Source organism: Aotus nancymaae, unplaced genomic scaffold (genome assembly GCF_030222135.1).
Source record: "Aotus nancymaae isolate 86718 unplaced genomic scaffold, 86718_ANA_hifiasm-v0.15.2.pri h1tg000108l, whole genome shotgun sequence".
Taxonomy (NCBI): Eukaryota; Metazoa; Chordata; class Mammalia; order Primates; family Aotidae; genus Aotus; species Aotus nancymaae.
In genome coordinates this window covers 6,252,812-6,272,333 of record NW_026988523.1, presented here as the reverse complement: position 1 = coordinate 6,272,333, position 19,522 = coordinate 6,252,812, and the positions used below count along the sequence as shown (strand labels likewise).

At 37.7% G+C, this 19,522-nt stretch overlaps 1 protein-coding gene and 1 non-coding gene across 2 annotated transcripts in view; both read left to right on the top strand.

Moving 5' to 3' along the window:
* SLC9C2 (solute carrier family 9 member C2 (putative)) overlaps positions 1-19,522 on the top strand; it is a 79,530-nt gene that overhangs the window by 36,518 nt on the left and 23,490 nt on the right. The window contains exons 12-18 of the mRNA XM_064370862.1: positions 3,178-3,341; positions 3,946-4,041; positions 6,908-7,005; positions 8,004-8,123; positions 11,490-11,688; positions 13,542-13,730; positions 18,068-18,217. Coding sequence (XP_064226932.1) covers positions 3,178-3,341; positions 3,946-4,041; positions 6,908-7,005; positions 8,004-8,123; positions 11,490-11,688; positions 13,542-13,730; positions 18,068-18,217 — 1,016 coding nt within the window. The remainder of the gene's footprint in view (positions 1-3,177; positions 3,342-3,945; positions 4,042-6,907; positions 7,006-8,003; positions 8,124-11,489; positions 11,689-13,541; positions 13,731-18,067; positions 18,218-19,522) is intronic.
* LOC135272335 (U6 spliceosomal RNA) lies at positions 14,146-14,252 on the top strand. Its single transcript, XR_010340496.1, has one exon. It is a non-coding gene; the product is annotated as a U6 spliceosomal RNA (small nuclear RNA).

Below are 19,522 nucleotides of genomic sequence, written 5' to 3'. Positions count from 1 at the left end.
TTCTAATTGAAAGTAAGAGATGTATGGCTCTTCCTTTCACTTGAATACTTAGGAGTCATTGTAGGGTTATTAACTGGCCCAATTCCAATATTGCTGTGTCTCAGAGAATAGCGAGTCCCGAGGAGAGAGTGAGAGAGATGCGGAAGTGGCCGGTCAGTGGGGCAGTCAGAACTTACTGATTGTTGTCATATGTGGGTGCGGTTCGTGGTGCCCCAACACAATTACATTAGTAATTCTAGGTGCCATTAAGAGCACACAGTACAACACGTTAGTAATGTAATTGTGTTGGGGCACAGATTACTGATCACATATTACCATCGTGGATATAATAATAATGAAAAAGTTTGAAATATTGTGAGAATTACCAAAATGTAGACACAGAGACATGAAGTGAAGACACGCTGTTGGAAAAAAGGTGCTGATAGACTTGCCAGTGCGGGGTTGCCACAGACCTGCAATTTGTATAAACTGCAATATCTGCAAAGCACAATAAGGCGAAGCGCTATGAAGCAAGGTACGCCTGCACCACACTCACAGATTCATCAGTAAACCACAAGGCTGACTTACTAATTTCTAATGAGGATGATTTCTATGTATGAAATTATTGTGACCATTATCAGAGTATTCACCTCTGATACCAATTTTCTTGATAAACCAAACTGGTAATCAAAAGGTTTCTTGTAGAGCATGGAACTAATGAGGGCAAACAAAGGATAATGTTGAAGGAGAGTTATTCTAAATGTGGAAATAGCCTGATATATTCATCCTGTTCTACTCATAAGAGACACCTCTGCTCAGCTCGAGTGTTTTCAGAAAGTCCTGCACATTCGTAGAACTGTGCCCTGTAAACATTATTGCAGAACTTCCTGTGACAGCCCACCTCAAAGAAAAGGGCTCCAGTGTGTGAGTGAGGTTAGTACATGGGGATTTTAGGCAGCTCTCCTTTTCCCCAAGTTATGGAATTGCCCGCTCGCCCTTCTTTCCTTCCTTCCTTCCTTCCTTCCTTCCTTCCTTCCTTCCTTTCTTCCTTCTTTCTTTCTTTTCTTTCCTTTTTCTTTCTCTTCCCTTCCCTCCCTCCCTCCCACTTTCTTTTCTTTCTTTTCTTTTCTTTCTTTCTCTCTCTTTCTTTTCTTTCCTTTTTCTTTCTCTCTCTTCCCTTCCCTCCCTCCGTCTCTCTCTGTCTCTCTCTGTCTTTCTGTCTTTCTTTCTTTCTCACTATCTTGCTCAGGCTCGTCTCAAATTCCTGGGCTTTCCTTCCTGAATAGCTGGGACTACAGGTGCTCACCACCCCACCAAGGGTGGTGTTTATTCTTCTTTACTTAAAAAAGAACAAAAGGATACAGGGTCTCACTCTGTCACCCAGGCTGCAATGTAGTGGCGTGATTATGGCTCACTGCAGCCTTGACCTTCTGGACTCAAGTGATTCTCTTGCCTCAGCCTCCCGAATAGCTGGAACTATAGGTTTGCACCACCACACCCAGCTCATTTTTTTTTTTTTTTTTTTTTTTGGTAGAAACAGGATTTTGCTATAGTGCCCAGGTTGGTCTTGCATTCCCGGGCTCAAGGAATCCCCCTGCCCTAGCCCCCCAAAATGTCAAGATTATAGGTGTGAGCCACTGCACCTGGTCTCAGTTTATGCTTGTTGGCAGTGAAAAGGTGTGCTTGGATTGGTAAAAGCCACAAGGCAGCGTGAATGAAGTTAATTAGATGCCTGAAGTCTTGCTCACACTTTCCTTCTAACCAAATTCCTTTGGCTCCCAGGGTTCTGACCCAGTTGACTCTCTTTGTTTAAGACAAAATATGTGGATTTCTCTCAGGCTTCCTTTCTTGTGATTCCTTCTGCTCAAAAGTGAGATCAGTGAGGGATTTTACTGTCATGGCAATGCTTTTTTTTCTTGTTTATTCTTTCCTCCCCCGCTATAAATTTTTGATCGTATTAACCAAGCTTCAGATTTCTTTAACTCACTGTGGAATAAAGATTATATAGCAAGTACTTTATCTTTTCAGAGTCAATATTCATCCTTTCTAGAAATATTGTGTGGTACACATTTAACAGGTACTTAAGGGATTTTAGTTTTATTAGTCAGAATTTCAAACCAGCTCCTTCCACCTGGTCTAATGCTTTTAAGCGGTCCCTCCTCATACTCTTCCAGGATCTTCTTAAACACTGGGAGTACATTCAGATGGGCTGGTGCCACCAGGTGGCCCATATGCCTTCATGCTTCCCCTGAGAAGCTGGAAAGCGGCTGTTGCCCACCATATGGGTGGGATCTAGTTGGGCAAATGAATACATTTCCTCCTTGTGTGGTCTTAACCACGGGAATTTTAAATCCAAAGCAGCAGGTGGTCAGATGCATCTTTGCTCTGGGTTGTAGTGAACTGATCCTGATGCTTGAGAGGGATATCCCTACAGGCCTTTCTGAATCCCCAAATTTCAAATCACTCCATTGTACACAGTGTCCCATAGAGAGTGAGCTGAAGTTAAACTGAAACACTTAGAAGCCATTTAACCCTTGAAGAGACATTTCACATGCAGTTATGAGGAGAGAACAGCTTGATTGAGATGGAATTGTGTGTAAGTAGGCCAAGCTCATTTACTAGTTAAATTTTTCTCTTTGGTGAGTCTTATAGCTCATACATCAAGAAAATACAAAATGCTACAAATTTTGAACATATTGATTCACTGACCAGAAAACAAAGATGTTGAATTTGAGGAATCTCTATTGCACTGGCTTTTAAATGTTACTATGTACGGCATAAGAAGCAATTGGAGAACTTGTTAAAATGCAAATTTTCAGGCCAATCTGATTCTGTAGCTATGGGGTGGAACAAGGAATTTGCATAGTTTAATAGGCAGCCCTTCCACTGTATCTTTTCCACTTTGAGAAATATAAATGGGTTGCGTTGAAGTAGTCAGTCGTGTCTTGCTGTAGGGAAAGCGAGGAAACCAATCAACATCTTTTAGCAGTTGAGTCAGATAAAGTTGAGCTATATAGTCGAAAAGAAACAAATAGCTGGACCATTTTCTAGAAAGTTTTGTAGGAAAAATTGTCCTTGCTGTAACCACTTTGGTTTGCAGGCAATCTCATGATACCACTACAGAATCACGCACCATGTTTTTGCTCTCCGTTGCCTTCTCTGCGCTCTATTAAGCCCTTGCTTTTCTCTTTGTCACAGGTTTGTGTGTTCTTTCCCTCCCAAGACAAATGGCTTTGCAAAATGCCACTCAGCACATCCAGGAGATAATACAGAACACAATAACTTTATTTAAAACAGAAAAAATTTTGACAAATGTTAATTGGACCTTAGTAGAAGATAAAACGACAATTGAATACATTCCTGTGAGTTGATACCTGGCAAAAAGTAGTCTTCTTTTCCTTCCCTGGGTCTGCCTCACTTGCTTTAGTCTACTGTTAAAGACCTGATTCTGCTAATTAAATCGGGGAGATAGTTACTGGCTTTGCTATTTCAGAGAAATGACTTTGAATTCTGTCTCTAAAGACAAGGTCTTGGTTATCCAGCTTTATTTGTCAAATACCAGGAGAATGAATGTTTTTGCAATCTGCCTGGTTGAGTATGAATCAATGGCCTCTGCCAAGATGATGTTTTCAATAGCTTAAGATACTGAGAATTCTCTCCCGGTAGAAGTGTTATAAAAAGCAGAAAACACAGGCTGATTTAGAGAGCAGTCAAGCATATAGATAGGTTTAGAGACGAATTTGAGATATAAATCTCCCCAAATGAATATTTGCTTTAGCACAATTGAAGGCAACACTTCTTATGTGAAAAAACATTACCCAAGTTATATATAGCTCTTCATTCTAGCAATTCTCCTTTGAATTATTGGAATCTTTGTTGAATGTAGCATTTGCCAGCTCTTAATCATTTTTACTTATTTTTAACTTTGTCTCTTTATGTTTTAAAATGTCATCTGATACGGTTCAGTTTTCCCATGTTTCACCTAAGGAAATGAAGAAGGAATCCCCAACAGATGAAGTTTTAATAGAAGAAGCCAGATTGCATGTTGCTATAATACAAATGGTTGGTGCTGTTCACATAATGTTTTGAAATTTCTTTTCTTGCAATGTCTTTAATCCTTGCATATGGTTTTCAGATGACTTGAAAACTTTTCTTCACCTTCTGAAAGTCTATAGATTGTTAAAATTAATGTGTGATTTGTTAAAGTTAAAAAAACAAAAAAATCTCCTTCCTGAGGTTTTCAGTCACAAACCTTATTATTCTGTTTCTATGTCTGCCAAATTTTAGCAGTCACTTTTGAGGGCCCTTAGAATACTGTTTGGTGCTATTTACGTACTAGATAATTAAACATTTTCAAATATTTAAAATTGCTTTTATAAATTTAACATATCTGAGTTCCTTTTATACAAAATTTTCTCAAGTGCTTATTTATTAGAGATGTAATAAGCTAAAATAAATCTGATCAATCAAAAATTCTCTTGAAATGTTATAATACTAATATTTAAATGTTCTAATATAAACATAGGAAGATTACCTGGTAAAATCAAGCTTAAACCAGCTTATCAAACTGTACATTGTAAACTGGAGTTATGATCTAATAGAACAAATTTTATTCAATATAAAATGTATATAAAATACTAATTATGCCCAGAATTTTTTTAGTCTATTTTTAAAACTTATTGTCAATATTAAGAATTCCTAACATATGCAGAAGCAGATAGACTTGTGTAATAAACCCTCACGCACCCATCACCCAACCTTAAAAAACATCCACACGTGACCAATACCTGCTGCATCCTAACCTGCAACTTATGTATTAGTTTGAAACAAATCATACATGGCATATCATTTCACCTGTAAATATTTTAGCATCTATCTCTAAATTTTGAAGTATTTTTAAAAACATAATAAATTACTAATATTATACTTAAAATGAATAATAATTCCTTAATAATATCAAATATTGAGTCAGTGTAAGATTTCCAGTTGTCTCAGAAATGTGATACATATTTATTTTTACAGTTTATAGTTTGAAATTGAACTCCGATAAAGTCCACACATTGCAATGAACTGATATGCCTTTCAAATCTCTATTAACATATAAATTCCTTCTTCTCTCTTTCATTTTTTTTCTGTTGAAGATCATATTTCCCTTTCCTTTCCTTTCCTGGCCATTGCCCCGTACATTTGGGAAGGCAGCTTCAGAATTTGCATGGCCTTTATCAAAGCTGTTACTGGTGAATCATTTTTCTATCTTCTGAAAAAGGAGCTAATGAAAGAATAAGAATCATATTGAGATATGAGTGGCATGAATTCCCTCCTTTCCTGAAATGACTATCATCCCTTAAATTTTAAGACTTGAGAAAATATGTCAAATGCAGTAGCGGTTGGAGTCAACATTTCTAAACAATGGATAGGCAAAGTACATGGTCAGTATGTGAGGAAATTTAGGCAGCAGTTCCAGGAGGTAACACTGGCAAATGCTGGCTTAAATAAAGTTAAATGAGTTTCTTTTGGAACTTTTTGTAGAACTTCTCAGAGTTTTTAATATGCTGATGTACATTGAGATTCTCCAAGAGGGACTATTGAATGCAACATTGCCTTACCCTTTCCCCCGCCCTGTATAGTTTTTCTGAATTTAATGTCAGTATCATGTAGAAGCTGTAATTTTTCTGCTATTTTAGGGAGAGGATTGACATAACAATACAGCCTATCGTTTTCTTTTCATAGTTCTTTGTGAGGCTGAAATGATTACTTAGAATTAATACTCTATTCTGCTGTAGAAAGATGATGCTACCGATGCTATTTATATTACTGAAGCAAACTCTTTGAGTTGTGTATATAGATATATATATATATATATTTTTTCTTTCTTTCTTTTCTTTTCTTTTTTTTTTTTGAAATGGAGTTTCGCTCTTGTTACCCAGGCTGGAGTGCAATGGCGCGATCGCGGCTCACCGCAACCTCTGCCTCCTGGGTTCAAGCAATTCTCCTGCCTCAGCCTCCCAAGTAGCTGGGACTACAGGCATGCGCCACCACGCCCAGCTAATTTTTTTATTTTTAGTTGAGACAGGATTTCACCATGTTGACCAGGATGGTCTTGATCTCTTGACCTTGTGATCCACCTGCCTCAGCCTCCAAAAGTGCTGGGATTATAGGCGTGAGCCATCGTGCCCAGCCTCTTTCTTTCTTTTGAGATGGAGTTTTGCTCTTGTTGCCCAGGCTGGAGTGCAATGGTGCAATCTCGGCTCACCACAACCTCTGCCTACTGGGTTCAAGTGATCCATAGTGCTTGATTCACACAGTATAACACTGAATAGAAGGAGAATCAATGAGAGTGAACAGAGTTAAAAAATACTTTTCAACCAATATGACTTTATCATTAATCTTTTTTCTTTTTTCTTTTTTTTTTTGAAACAGAGTCTCTGTCTCTCAGGCTAGAGTGCAGTGGCATGATCTTGGCTCACTGTAGCCTCTGCCTGCTGGGTTCAAGCGATTCTCCTGCCTCAGTCTCCCGAGTAGCTGGGATTTCAGGCATGCGCCACCATGCCTGGCTAATTTTGTATTTTTAGTGGAGACGGGGTTTCACCAGGTTGCCCAGGCTGGGCTTGAACTCCTGGACTCAAGCAATCCACCTGTCTCAGCCTCCCAAAGTAAGCCACCATGCCTGGCTGAGTGGTATACATTTTGATTTTCTAGAAAGCTAAGACTCTTTTTATCTCTTATAACATTCAGGACTGTACTTTATAAAAATGAGTATTCAGTAAATATTTGCATTTAATGAAATTTATTTCCTACTATGTAATTTTTTATATTAGTATATTTTGATATATTGAGTTCAATAATAATAGTGAGACTATGTAAGGGTTAAGAAGAATACATTCATGTTTTGATCTTTTGTAATCTTCATTTAAAATTGTATATTTAGAGTAGCTTTGAGACACAGCATAACGATGGAATTCTTGAAATAGAGGCAGCCCAGACATTAATTGGTGCAGCAAAAAGCTATTGCCCCATCCAAGGAAAGTAAGTGTAACACTTCTTTAACTGATATTTCCAAAATTGAATGGTTATATGATGAAGAATGAATAAACTGAGAATTAAATGTCCAGATGATCAATCCATTATTTCCCATATCTATATCTAGCCATCTTCTGTCTGTCCATCTGTCTTGTCCTTCCATACTTCTATTTATCTACTTTTAAGTTTATTTGTTTACATTTTTTCCCCTGAAGTTTTATAACCTTGGTGACATTAGGGGATTCTGGAGAAAGATTGAACTGTCATGTAATTAGATAAAACACTAGGGAATCCATGAAAAGGAACCTATATAGCTTCAATTACTATTATGATTATTTTGCCTTTATATTATCTTCACTTTAAATTACCAGACAGATGAGGTACAGAAGCCTGGAGGCTGCCATTAGACTGCTCCCTCGGGTGGAGCAAGCTCTGGAAGAATTGGCCCAACTGCTGATGCTGACAAGTGCAATTAAGTCTGGTGGGAAAAGCTCAGTATCTTAGAGATACATTGATATCTTGTTACAGTCCTGGCAAACATTAGATAATAGATGATCCAACACAAAACTGTGGGGCAATAATGATAGGAGATCCTGGCTGGGTGATACACACATTTCAGTGTCCAGGTAATCTATTTGGAAGATCTATTATCAGTCCCAGGAATAAAGTTTGGGACGAGTAGAGCCTTCAGGGCCTTGGAGAGGGTTGTGCCAGAGCAGCATGACAAAGGAAAGCTTGATTCCAAACTCCAAAGAATTGGTCTAGAGAAGCTTTACTTATGTTCTATCTCTGGTCAGGAACAGAGGCAGCAGGAGTCTCATGCTAAAAATACTCCTGTACCATGACCGTGGGGTGGATAGGTGGGTGGACTCAGAGGCTTGTGACTGAGCGTATTTGGTGGGTTCATATTAAATTTATACTTAGTACACCTCCCCCTTTTATATTAACCCAAAGTATAGCACTTGCTTTTTATTATAACACAAATGTATATTTTTCTCTGTTAGATTCATGAGTATTTATGATGTTTCATCTTATGTAAGAGCTAGAAGTTGGCTTATAAAGTTTAAAAACGTTTTAACTTTCTTGGACTATCGTAAAGAAAAGATATCTTTTATTCCACCTGAGTAAGTATCGTGAACCTTTAATAGAAACGTACTTGAAAACACTACCATTTCTACATTGTCAGAATAGCTTATCTCAATTTTCCTTATTTAAAAAAAAACTATATTATGGTTGATTTTCACTGATTGTGTGGTGCTTGCTTCTCTTCCTCCATTCTGTTTCAGCAACTTCATTGACATCTCTATTAGAGGGTAGTCAGAAAGGAAAAAAGGATGGTCATATTTGAATACTACAAGTTTTAATTGCTGTGTCTGAGGGTTATAGTGTGTTGTCGGCTGCTTAATATTCTCCTGGGTATAACATAGAGCAAGGGTGAGAAATATCTAACTGGTGACTAGATCTAGCTCTGTTTAATTTCACCTGTGCTATCACGTGATTCTCTTGTTCTATAGTTAGGAAAAACACAACATGGCCTTCATAATACCTGTAACCAACTTTCCAAAATATCACAAAATACAGATTTTACTTAACTGGGGTGGGTTTTTTACTTCGTTATATAAATTGTGAGCTTACATACTTTTTAGATTGCAGAGACATAACTTTTCTACCCATAGAAGATGTCAAAACAAGATCATACCAAGAGCATTAATGCTGCTAAATTTTAAATGAGCATTAACCTTTTATAACAAATTCTAATTTTTTTTTACTTTTTTCTATTTAATAAGTTTAAAGAGATATAAAAAATCAAAAGTGTAGAATCTTCACATATATCCAAAGAATCTCTTTTTGTCATGCTCTACATTAGGTGAATTGAAAAGTTTTTTTTTTTTTTTTTTTTTTAGAGAAAGAGAGAGAGAGAATAGGAAGGAGAAAAAAGGAAGAGAAAGAGAGAGAGAGAATGGGGAGGAGGGAGAAGGAAAAGAAAGAGGGAGAGAGAATGGGAGTATTGCTTTCTTGCCCAGGCTAGAATGCAATTTAGTAATGGGTATTGAAAACCTCTTTTATACTGATAATTATACTTAATGATGTAATCAGGAAGGAGTAAGGGAAGAAGATAACAAACAAACAGCCAACCAATATTTAATTTAAACCTATGAAATGCTATGCGATTACTGAGGAGTGATTTACTTCCAATTATATAGTCACCTTTGGAATAGGTGTGAGGTGGTAATGTATGTTTTGTGTATTTGAAGTGGAGAGTACTATAAATATTTATTAAGTTTACTTGTTCCGGGTCTGAGTTCAAGTTCTGAATATCCTTGTTAATTTTCTATCTCGTTGATCTATAGAATCGTTAGCTCTTCTTGTTGCATTGATCCTTTTGCCATTATGTAATGTCATTCCTCGCCTCTTTTGATCTTTGTTGCTTTAAAGTCTACTTTATCAGAGGTGAGAATTGCATCTGCTGCTTTTTGTTTATTAGTTTATTTTTACTCTCTGTTCAATTGGTAAATCTTCCTCCTTCTCTCTGAGTCTTTGTGTATTGTTTCATGTAAGATGGGCCCGGATGCAGCATACCGATGGGTTTTGGCTTTTTATCCAATTAAAATATATGTAAGTTTAATACCAGCATTTGATGCTAGCTGGCTGTTTTGCCCATTAGTTGATGTGAATTTTTTATTGTGTTGAAGTTCTTTGCTTTTTGATATATTTTTGGAAAGGCTGATATTGGTTGTTCCTTTATATGTATAGTGCTTCTTTCAGAAGCTCTTGTAAAGCAGGCCTGGTGGTGGTGAACTCTCTAAGTACTTGTTTGTTCGCAAAAGATTTAATTTTTCCTTCGCACATAAAGCTTAGTTTGGCTGGATAGGAAATTCTGGGTTGAAAGTTCTTTTCTTTAAGGATGTTAAATATTGGTCCCCACTCTTTTCTGGCTTGTAGGGTTTCTGCTGAGAGATCTGCTGTAAGTCTGATAGGTTTCCCTTTATGGGTAACCTGAACTTTCTCTCTAGCTGCCCTTAGTATTTTCTCCTTCATTTCAACCCTAATAAATCTGGCAATTATGTGCCTTGGGGTTGGTCTTCTTGAAGAATATCTTTGTGGTGTTCTCTGTATTACCTGGAGTTGAATATTACCCTGCCTTGCCAGGTTGGGAAAATTTTCCTGAATGATATCCTGAAGAGTATTTTCCAACTTGGATTCATTCTCTTCATCACATTCAGGTACACCTATCAAACGTAAATTAGGTCTTTTCACATAGTCCCATATTTCCTGGAGACTTTGCTCATTCCTTTTCATCCTTTTTTCTGCATTCTTGTCTTCTCGTTTCATTTCACTGAGCTGGTCCTCGACTTCTGATATCCTTCCTTCCGCTTGATCAATTCAACTGTTTAAACTTGTGCATGCTTCGCAAAGTTCTCGTGTTGTGTTTTTCAGCTCCATCAATTCACTTATATTCTTCTCTAAATTGTCCATTCTCATTAACATTTCGTTAAACCTTTTTTCAAGGTTCTTAGTTTCTTTGCATTGGGTTAGAATAAGTTCTTTTAATTCACAGAAGTTTCTTATCACCCACGTTTGGAAACCTGCTTCTGTTATTGGAATACCGGTGTAATCTATTAAGCCTTGTTCCGTTACTGATGAGGAATTGCAATCCCCTGTAGAGGGAGAGGCATTCTGATTTTGAGTATTCTCTACCTTTTTACGCTGGTTTCTTCCCTTCATTATATATTTGTCCGTCTGTCGTCTTTATAATTACCGACTTTCTAACTGGGTCTCTGACGTCCAACTTGTTGATTCCCTGCGCCGAAATCTGAGCAATCCACTGAGCCGGCCAAAAGAGCGGTGTTAAGATTGATGGTGCTTTTCTGCCCGGGAATCTCCGGACTCTGCACCAAGAACTGGCGTGCTAAGGCACCAGCAAAACCGCCACGCCGGCCACAAGAGTCGCCCTGGCGACCCGTGGAGCTCCTCCACTGGGAATCTCGTGGTCCGTGAGCAACTAATATTCGTCTGAAAGTGTGGCGTCCTCTCGTTCTTTGCGCTTTCACTGGGAGGTACGTGCCCGAGCTGCTAATCATCAGCCATCTTGGATCTCTCCTTTGAAAAGTTTTAAGAAATATATGATATAGTAATTATTTAATAAGACTATTTTTTCTCACTCTTGATTTTAAACAATCCAATGTATAATTCATTTTCTTCCAAATTTATTTGTTTCTTGCTTTTATTTATGAAACTTTGCATTGTTTCCAAGATACTGTAGCCTTGATTTTTAAAAATGCTTCCCCCATCCCTGATATGGATTTTTAAAATCATATTTTTTATTTTTTCCATTATAATTTTTATGTACAGGAAATGTGCTTTTTATTTTTATTTTATATTATGTGTAGTCTTCAAATTAATTTTAATGATTCATTTAAACAAATGTTGAACTTCAACTGCTAATTATACTTTTAAGTGATCTAACATTTTATTTGATCTCTTTTCAGGAGTAATATATTTCTGACTTCTGTATTTCATGTAGTATTTTCTGAAGAATTTGAATACGCAGGACACATTATACGTTTGATATATATTTATCCTCTGATAATACAACTGTGGCCAATGGCAAGAGAGTTAAATGGGTCAGCACTGATAGCAATAAACTACTATTTTATATTTTTGTATATATTAGAATCAACATTGAAGGTACTGTTTAAAATAGAAATATAATCTATAAAAAGAGCAATTAAGGTATTTTGAATCTATTTTGGTCATATTATTGAAGTAACTTGGTCCAAGAGAGCCATTTGCTATGATAGTTAATGAGATCCTGGAAATTTAGTAACCTTTTTGAATTTTCCAAGTTTTATAGTGAAATTAGCATAAAAGTCATGGTATTGGACATCAGCTAAGTATCATAAAAGTAGAGAGATTCTCCACTTGAATCCGGGAGGTGGAGGTTGCAATGGGCCGAGATCGTGCCACTGTACTCCAGCCTGGGTGACAGAGTGAGACTCCATCTCTAAATAGATAAATAAATAAAAAAATAGTACAAATTACAGCTTTACAGTGTGACATAAGATTTGGTATCTATATTTATCACGGTTTTTCACCATCTTTTGGTTTAGTTTATATTGGCTTCAGAAAATGGAAGTTTTACTCACCTTGAATAGAATAAGGCATCTACACTATTTTTCAAATGAATTTTTATGTTACCTCTGTTCTTACCAATTTTGTTCATTTTTATTTGTAGTAAACATATCAATGAGTTTTAATACAGGTTCATATCTATACTGTATTTAAATCAACTATGGGTTTATATAAATGCCAAATTTAGTACAATAGATTTAGATCATCAGTGAATACAAGTATTTTTTTTTAACATGAAACATTTTTTATCATAGAAAAAAGATTAATGAGGCCAGGCACAGTGTCTCATACCTGTAATCCCAAAACTTTGGGAGGCCGAGGTGGGTGGACCGCCTGAGTTCAGGAGTTCAAGACCAGCCTGGCCAATGTGGTGAAACCCTTTCTCAACTAAAAATATAAAAAAAATTTGCTGGGCATGGTGGCAGGCGCCTTTAGTCCCAGCTACTCAGGAGGCTGAGGCAGGAGAATCGCTTGAACCCAAGAGGCAGAGGTTGCAGTGAGCCAAGATTTCGCCACTGCACTCCAGCCTGTGAGACAGAGCAAGACTCTGTCTCAAAAAAAAAAAAAAAAAAAAAAAAAACAAAAAAAAAGAAAAAAAATTAATGATAAAGTCATATTGGTTTAAAAATATATTTTAACTCTGTTCATGATCATTGATTCTCCTTCTATTCCGTGTTATACTGTGTAAATCAAACACTATGTCATAAAGAGCATTTCCCTGTTAAAAATTACAAACTGAAGCGATAGAGGCATGTTAGAATTGAGAAAACACTTTGAAGCAAAAGCAATGTGATGTATTCTATTTTATTATGTTTGTATGTAAATACTATCATAAATTGTTCAGAGTGAAAACATTTGACAAACTCTAACACTACAATCAATTTTTCTAAATTACATAAATAAAGCTAATTTTCTTAAAAAAAAAAAAAAAAAAAGGAGACAGATTCCCAAGGATCAGGTAAAGAAGAATTGAAAATCCAGACATGGATGTTTTCCTCAAATATTTTGTGAAATGATGCAAGAAATAAATAAGTGAATAAGAATTGGTTTGCTAGGCCCTTGTCATAAAATGTGAGTTAATTATTAGTATAAAAGTGTAAAAGGTGATTTATCAGCATTACTATTTTCACATTTTATTATTAATAGTATTGCAATGAACCTGTTTATTGCTATTTTTAATGCTTGTTTTTGGCAATCCAACTTTATTATAGAGTATATATTTTTAATCAAATTATAATTTTTGATGTTGAAGATTTAAAAGAATTTTGGGGGGATTCCAAATCAATAACTTTTGGAATATAACTTATTTGTAGTTAAGAACTTAATTGTTAATTTTATAGATTCCCCCCCCCAACATTACTGTATAGGTGCTATGAAATGACATTTGTTTCTATTTGTTTTCTATACAGATAATAATTCTGAAAAGGAAATATTTTCAACAACTTTGGAATATTTTGGAATTTTCTATCCTCGTCATTGGAATCATTGATATCTTTTTTATGTACCTTGTGAAATGGATACCACACAGCTTGACTCTTATTCAGTTTACAGTAGTAACAGGATATTTAAGACTAATTAGGTTTCTTTCTCTCTTCAAGGTAAAATTTCACATTTTAAAATATTAAGATTTGCCAGGAGTGGTAGCTCATGCCTATAATCCCAGCACTTTGGGAGGCCTAGGTGGGTGGATTGCATGAGTCCAGAAGTTTGAGACAACTTGGGCAACATAGCAAGACCCCATCTCTACAAAAAATTAAGAAATTACCTGAGCGTGATGGTGTGCACCTGTGGTCCCAGCTACTTGGGAGGCTGAGGTGGGAGGATCACTTGAGCCCAAGAGGTTGAGGCTGTAGTGAGCCAAGATTGTGCCATTGCACTCCAGCAGACAGAATGCAATGATGGCTCTGGTGACAGAGGCAGACCCTGTCTCAAAAAACGTAATAAATAATAAAATAAAATATTAAGATTCTTTTCCTACCCTGTGTGTTAAGTGAGTTCAGAAACCCCATTGTTGTGCTCGCTTTGGCAGCACATATACTAAAATGGGAACGATACAGAGAAGATTGGCATGGCCCCTGTGCAAGAATGACATGCAAATTCTTGAAGTGTTTCATATATTAAAAAAAAAAAAAAGAAAGAAACCCCATTGTCTTGAAAGAAATGAAACAGGAGTTGTCCCTTCTGGAACACTGTCTCAATAGGTATCTGCATGGTTCCCTCCCTCACTACCTTCAAGCCATTGCTCAAATCTCACCTTGTCACAGAGGCCTCCCCTGACCAGCCTATGTCAACTGGCAGCTCACCCTTCACACCCTCAATTCTACCTCATCCTCCTGATTTCCCTCTACCTGCTTAACTTTGATTTTTCCCCACAGTACTTATCAGCTGTAATTGTATGTACTCTCCATGAGGTAGAGATCTTTGTTTTGGTCTTTCTTTTTCCATTTTTGAATAGAGATGGGATCTCACTATATTGCCCAGGCTAGTCTCAAACTCCTGGGCTCTGGCAATCCTCCTGTTTGAGCCTCCCAAAGTGCTGGGATTACAGGCATGAGCCACTGTACTCAGCCTGTTTTGATCATTGATGTAACCTCTGCCTCCAGAACAGTGCTTGGCATATAGTAAGTACTTAATAAATATTTGTCGAGTGAATGAATGAAAATCTTGGTGCCACTCAAAGCAGGGTAACCCAAAGACAAGTTCTTCAAGTTTCAGTAAAATTTGTTCATGTCTCCCAAACTGTGCAGAAACAAAACATATTTTCTCCACAGCTCCACAGTCACATAGCATACTACCTATGGAATTTTAATTATGCTGTGGCCTTCAATTGCCTTCACAATTGCTATGCCTTCTTTCCCTGACTCTGGTTTTGATTCTGAAGGCAGATTTTTATACTTTCAGTTTCTACTGTTATGCCTCCTTTCTCTCTTTCCAATGGAGTTGCATTATATAAGGTTTTAACTTGGGGGCTTTAATGATTTCATTTGCCACGTCATGTTTGTTGGTGTTTAATTCTTATTACATCAAGCAAATCTCTTATATTAGTATTTATTGAAGTTATATAGAGAGACTTAACATTTTAAAGAATTGCTATAAGCCGTGATGGTAAATTGCACACATTACACTCCTCCACCTAGTCCCCATTCTCCACATTTAATAGTTATCTTTAAGGCAGAATTGTTTGACTATCCAGCTTGTGCTTACAGACTTTCTTTTTTGTTCCTTCATTTATTCTACATTGGTGTAACCAAACTTTAGTGTTCAGAAGAATTACAGTTCACAGTTACTGTACCTGGTTTAAAGGGTAATTTTGATTGGATGTGCTTTTTGCCTTATGAGCTGAGTTTGGAGCAAAGGGCTCATTTAAGGCATAACTCCACCATCATGGAAACTGTCCTAGAAATCAGGATGTATTGTGTGAGGCTAAGATTTAAGATGGAAGATAGAAGTTTCTTTAGGTAATCAGTATTTATATAGAGGTCATAGGCAGATAAATGTAAAATAATTATTTTAGAAATAACACTTTGTGAAAAGTATTTTAAATGAAACAAAGATTTTAAAGTGTATTATTGTGGAAATGGTCACAGGGGAGCAACAGCTATCTGGGCTGGTGGCCTGGTAGCAAAATAATTTACCAAGACAGTTGTAGATAAAGAAAGGCAGATTTGTTAGAGAAAGTAGCAAAATACATTGCCAAGGAAACAATGGGCAGCCTGCAAGAAAAAAGCTGACTGCACAGAAGCAAAGGCTCGCTGGAGGTTTTACAGGATAGCGCATCTACGGCCTGTTGAAAAGGGCTTTGTGCTGTCAATGCCACAGTTGCAGTGAGCCAACTTGCAGGTGTCTGGTGGTAGTTGGGCACAGGAAGATTTTGAGTTATTTGTGCAGGAGGGCAATGCGTCCTGGACCATGAAGAAAGGCAGACTTGCAGCTTGTCTGCTGCGCTTTTTGCTTTCCCCGCTCCCACCAGGTTGACTCCTTTTGCCTAATTAGGGACTTTACAGAAACCAAATCTATTTAGAGTGTGGGCAGCAATGTTCCGAACCAGTTGTCCCTTCTGTCTAGCATGCTCTGACAAATCTCAGTGAAGTATAATGCCATGGTTTTTAATTGAACACTCCCTACTTTCCAGGAATTGTGTAAAGCACTTTACGTAAATTGTCTAGTTTAATTATTAGAACAGCGCTGTGAGGTAGATGTCACCACTATGTAAAGTTAGGTGGCTCATAGTCAGTCTCAGCATAATGTGGCTTTCAAAAGAGACAAACTTGCATTGGAAAACTTGAAAGAATATTGGCAAGCTTTAGGTGCCCCAAAAGAAAGCTCATGGAGTGTCAGTGCGATGTGGAGTATAACCTTGAAAAAAGCCTCTTTAGGATGTGGAGAAATAGGAACGCTTTTACACTGTTGGTGGGAGTGTAAATTAGTTCAACCATTGTGGAAGACAGTGTGGCAATTCCTCAATGATCTAGAACTAGAAATACCATTTGACCCAGCAATCCCATTACTGGGTATTTACCCAAAGGATTATAAATCTGTCTATGATAAAGACACATACACACATACGTATATTGTGTCACTGTTCAGAATAGCAAAGACCTGGAACCAACCCAAATGCCCATTGATAGACTGGATAAAGAAAATGTGACACATACACACCATGGAGTACTATGCAACCATAAAAAAGGATGAGTTCATGTCCTTTGTGGGGACATGGATAAAGCCGGAAACCATCATTCTCAGCAAACTGACCCAAGAACAGAAAACCAAGCACAGCATGTTCTCACTCAAAGTGGGAGTTGAACAATGAGAACACATAGACACAGGGAGGGGAACATCACACACCGGGGCCTGTCGGGGGGTGGGGGTCTAGGGGAGGGATAGCAGGGGTTGGGGGCTAGGGGAAGGATAGCATTAGGAGAAATACCTAATGTAGATGATGGGGGATGGATGCAGCAAACCACCATGGCATGTGTATACCTATGTAACAAACCAGCACAATCTGCACATGTAGCCCAGAACTTAAAGTATAATTTAAAAAAAGAAAAAAAATCCTCTTTAAACATCTCTCTCTGTGCCCAAAGTTTCACAGGCAAAATAGTAGCTTAAAAAAAAATTCCCTTCTCTGCTCTTGTAATTCCTTCACTATGATGCCGTCTTCCAGTTCAGTTTTTTTTCTCCCTTGTTACCCAGCCCCTCACCATCTGCCCCTGTGCTCCGACATGACTTTAACCCTTTGGGAAACCCCCATCTGTGTGATTGACTACTTGAGTTTTGAGGAGCAGCTCTATTGGAATTCTGGTACTTAGATATTATTTCCTCATTTTACACATGAGGAAACTGAGTCCTCAAAGTCACTAAGTAACTTGCTCAAGGTCATAGAGCTGGTGAATAGGAGAGCTGGCATTTGAATATAGGGAGGAGTGTATTTAAAATTCCATTCTCTTAAGTCACTACGCTAGCCTGCCTTAGCTTATGGTTGGAGAAATATCTATAGCTAAGCAGCATCTTAGATACCCTAAGTTCCTTATTTTCCAAGTGAAGAAACCGAGGCACAGAGAGATGATTTGTTCAGTGGGTATCTGTTACCCAGCTTAGGAGACCTAATTAGGGGTCTCCTGAAATCTGGGGGTACAGAGAATGAGGGAAAAGGCCGTGCTGGAGACTTTATTCACTAAGCTTCACCTTCTTGAGAGAATGGGTCTTAGACTTTTGTACGCACAGAATCACCTGGAGGACTTGCTAAGACACCGACTGCTGGGCCCCACCCCAGAGTGTCTGATTCTGCAGGTCTCCAGTGTGTCCTGAGAATTTGCATTTTTTACAAGTTTCTGGGCTCTGCTGTTGCTGGTCTGGAGATAACACTTTAAGAACTTCTGCCTCGGAGGGTGCTTATCCTCATCAAATTTACAGTTTTTTCTCCTCATTATTCCAGATAATAATACCAATACTGTTAAGTATTGTAGATGTGCAGATCGAAAAGCGCCTCAGCTTGAAGTACAGTATTACAAAAGGCTATGTCAAAAGTCAAGAAGATGCCAAACTTCTAATAAAACAAATATCTGGCCGTGAATCAATATATAAGGTGAGAAATAAGCACTGGTCATTTGGGAAGAAAAGCTTCTTAGGCATATTAACTTCTTTTAAGACTAATTCTATGTAAGTTTGATCAAACAGACAAATTCCAACAGTTGAAAGGGATTTAATTGCTTATTATAGCATATGAGGTGCTGCAGAGAACAGTCTCTGATCATTACGTTTCAGCTGTTATCATCAAACTCATTATCTTCAGAGCAGAAAATATATGATCCATTTTCTTCCTTTTTTTTTTTTTTTTTTGAGACGGAGTCTCACTCTTTCACCAGGCTGCAGTGCAGTGGCACAGTCTCGGCCACTGCAATCTCCACCTCCCGGGTTCAAGTAATTCTCCTGCCTCAGCCTCCCAAGTAGCTGGGACTACAGGCACGCACCACCACACCTGGCTAATTTTTGGTATTTTAGTAGAGACGAGGTTTCATCGTGTTGACCAGGATGGTCTTGATCTCCTGAGCTCGTGATCCACCTGCCTCGGCCTCCCAAAGTGCTGGGATTGAGCCACCACTCCCGGCCTATATGATCTATTTTTTGAGTGCAGAGGATAGAGAAGAGATTCAGTATGTCTCCGTAACATTCTCCGAAAGACAGGGCACTTGAAAAGGTGTTATGCAGGAGCTGAGACTTGAACGAAACTTCAAAGAAAGGGTAAGTCTTGAGTGGAGAGAAAGAGAGGGAAAGAGAACCAAGATTTGACAGTGAAAACTTGAAATCCTGGTACTGTGGGGCAGGTGAGTAGAAGTATTTATTTTTTATCATTTAAGACCCTCCTCATTTCCAGCCACTATGCAGTAAGTACCAGATAAAAGCTTAGAGGTGGAGTGAATCCCCTTTCTAACCAAGCTCCCTCACACCAGTCTGTCTACTACCAGCCACTTGCAAAAGAGTGGGAAAAGTGGAACGGGACTGCTGTGTGATTCTCATGCTTCTTTGGGCCTGATAATGTAGAGGTGACTCGCATTCTTCAGATTAAAAAACTTCCTTATTTTTCACTCATAACTGTCAGCTCTCACTCTTTGCAGTGAGACTCTTTCAATTGATTTTCCAAGTTACAAATTTTTAAATCTCTAGTTGTGTTCATTCTGCTGTTCAGCCCATCTATTAAACTTTTTAAATTTTTTGATACTTTTTGATCTCCATAAACTGTGGTTGCTTCCTTTTCATAACAACTGTTTACTTTAAAAAACATTAATATAATATTATCTTGAGTCTTCTTTTTATCTTAAAAGTTTTTTTTTGCTTCCTGTGTTAATTCTGCTTCCTTGGGGTTCATTCTCCTATTTGTTGTGTTTGGTTT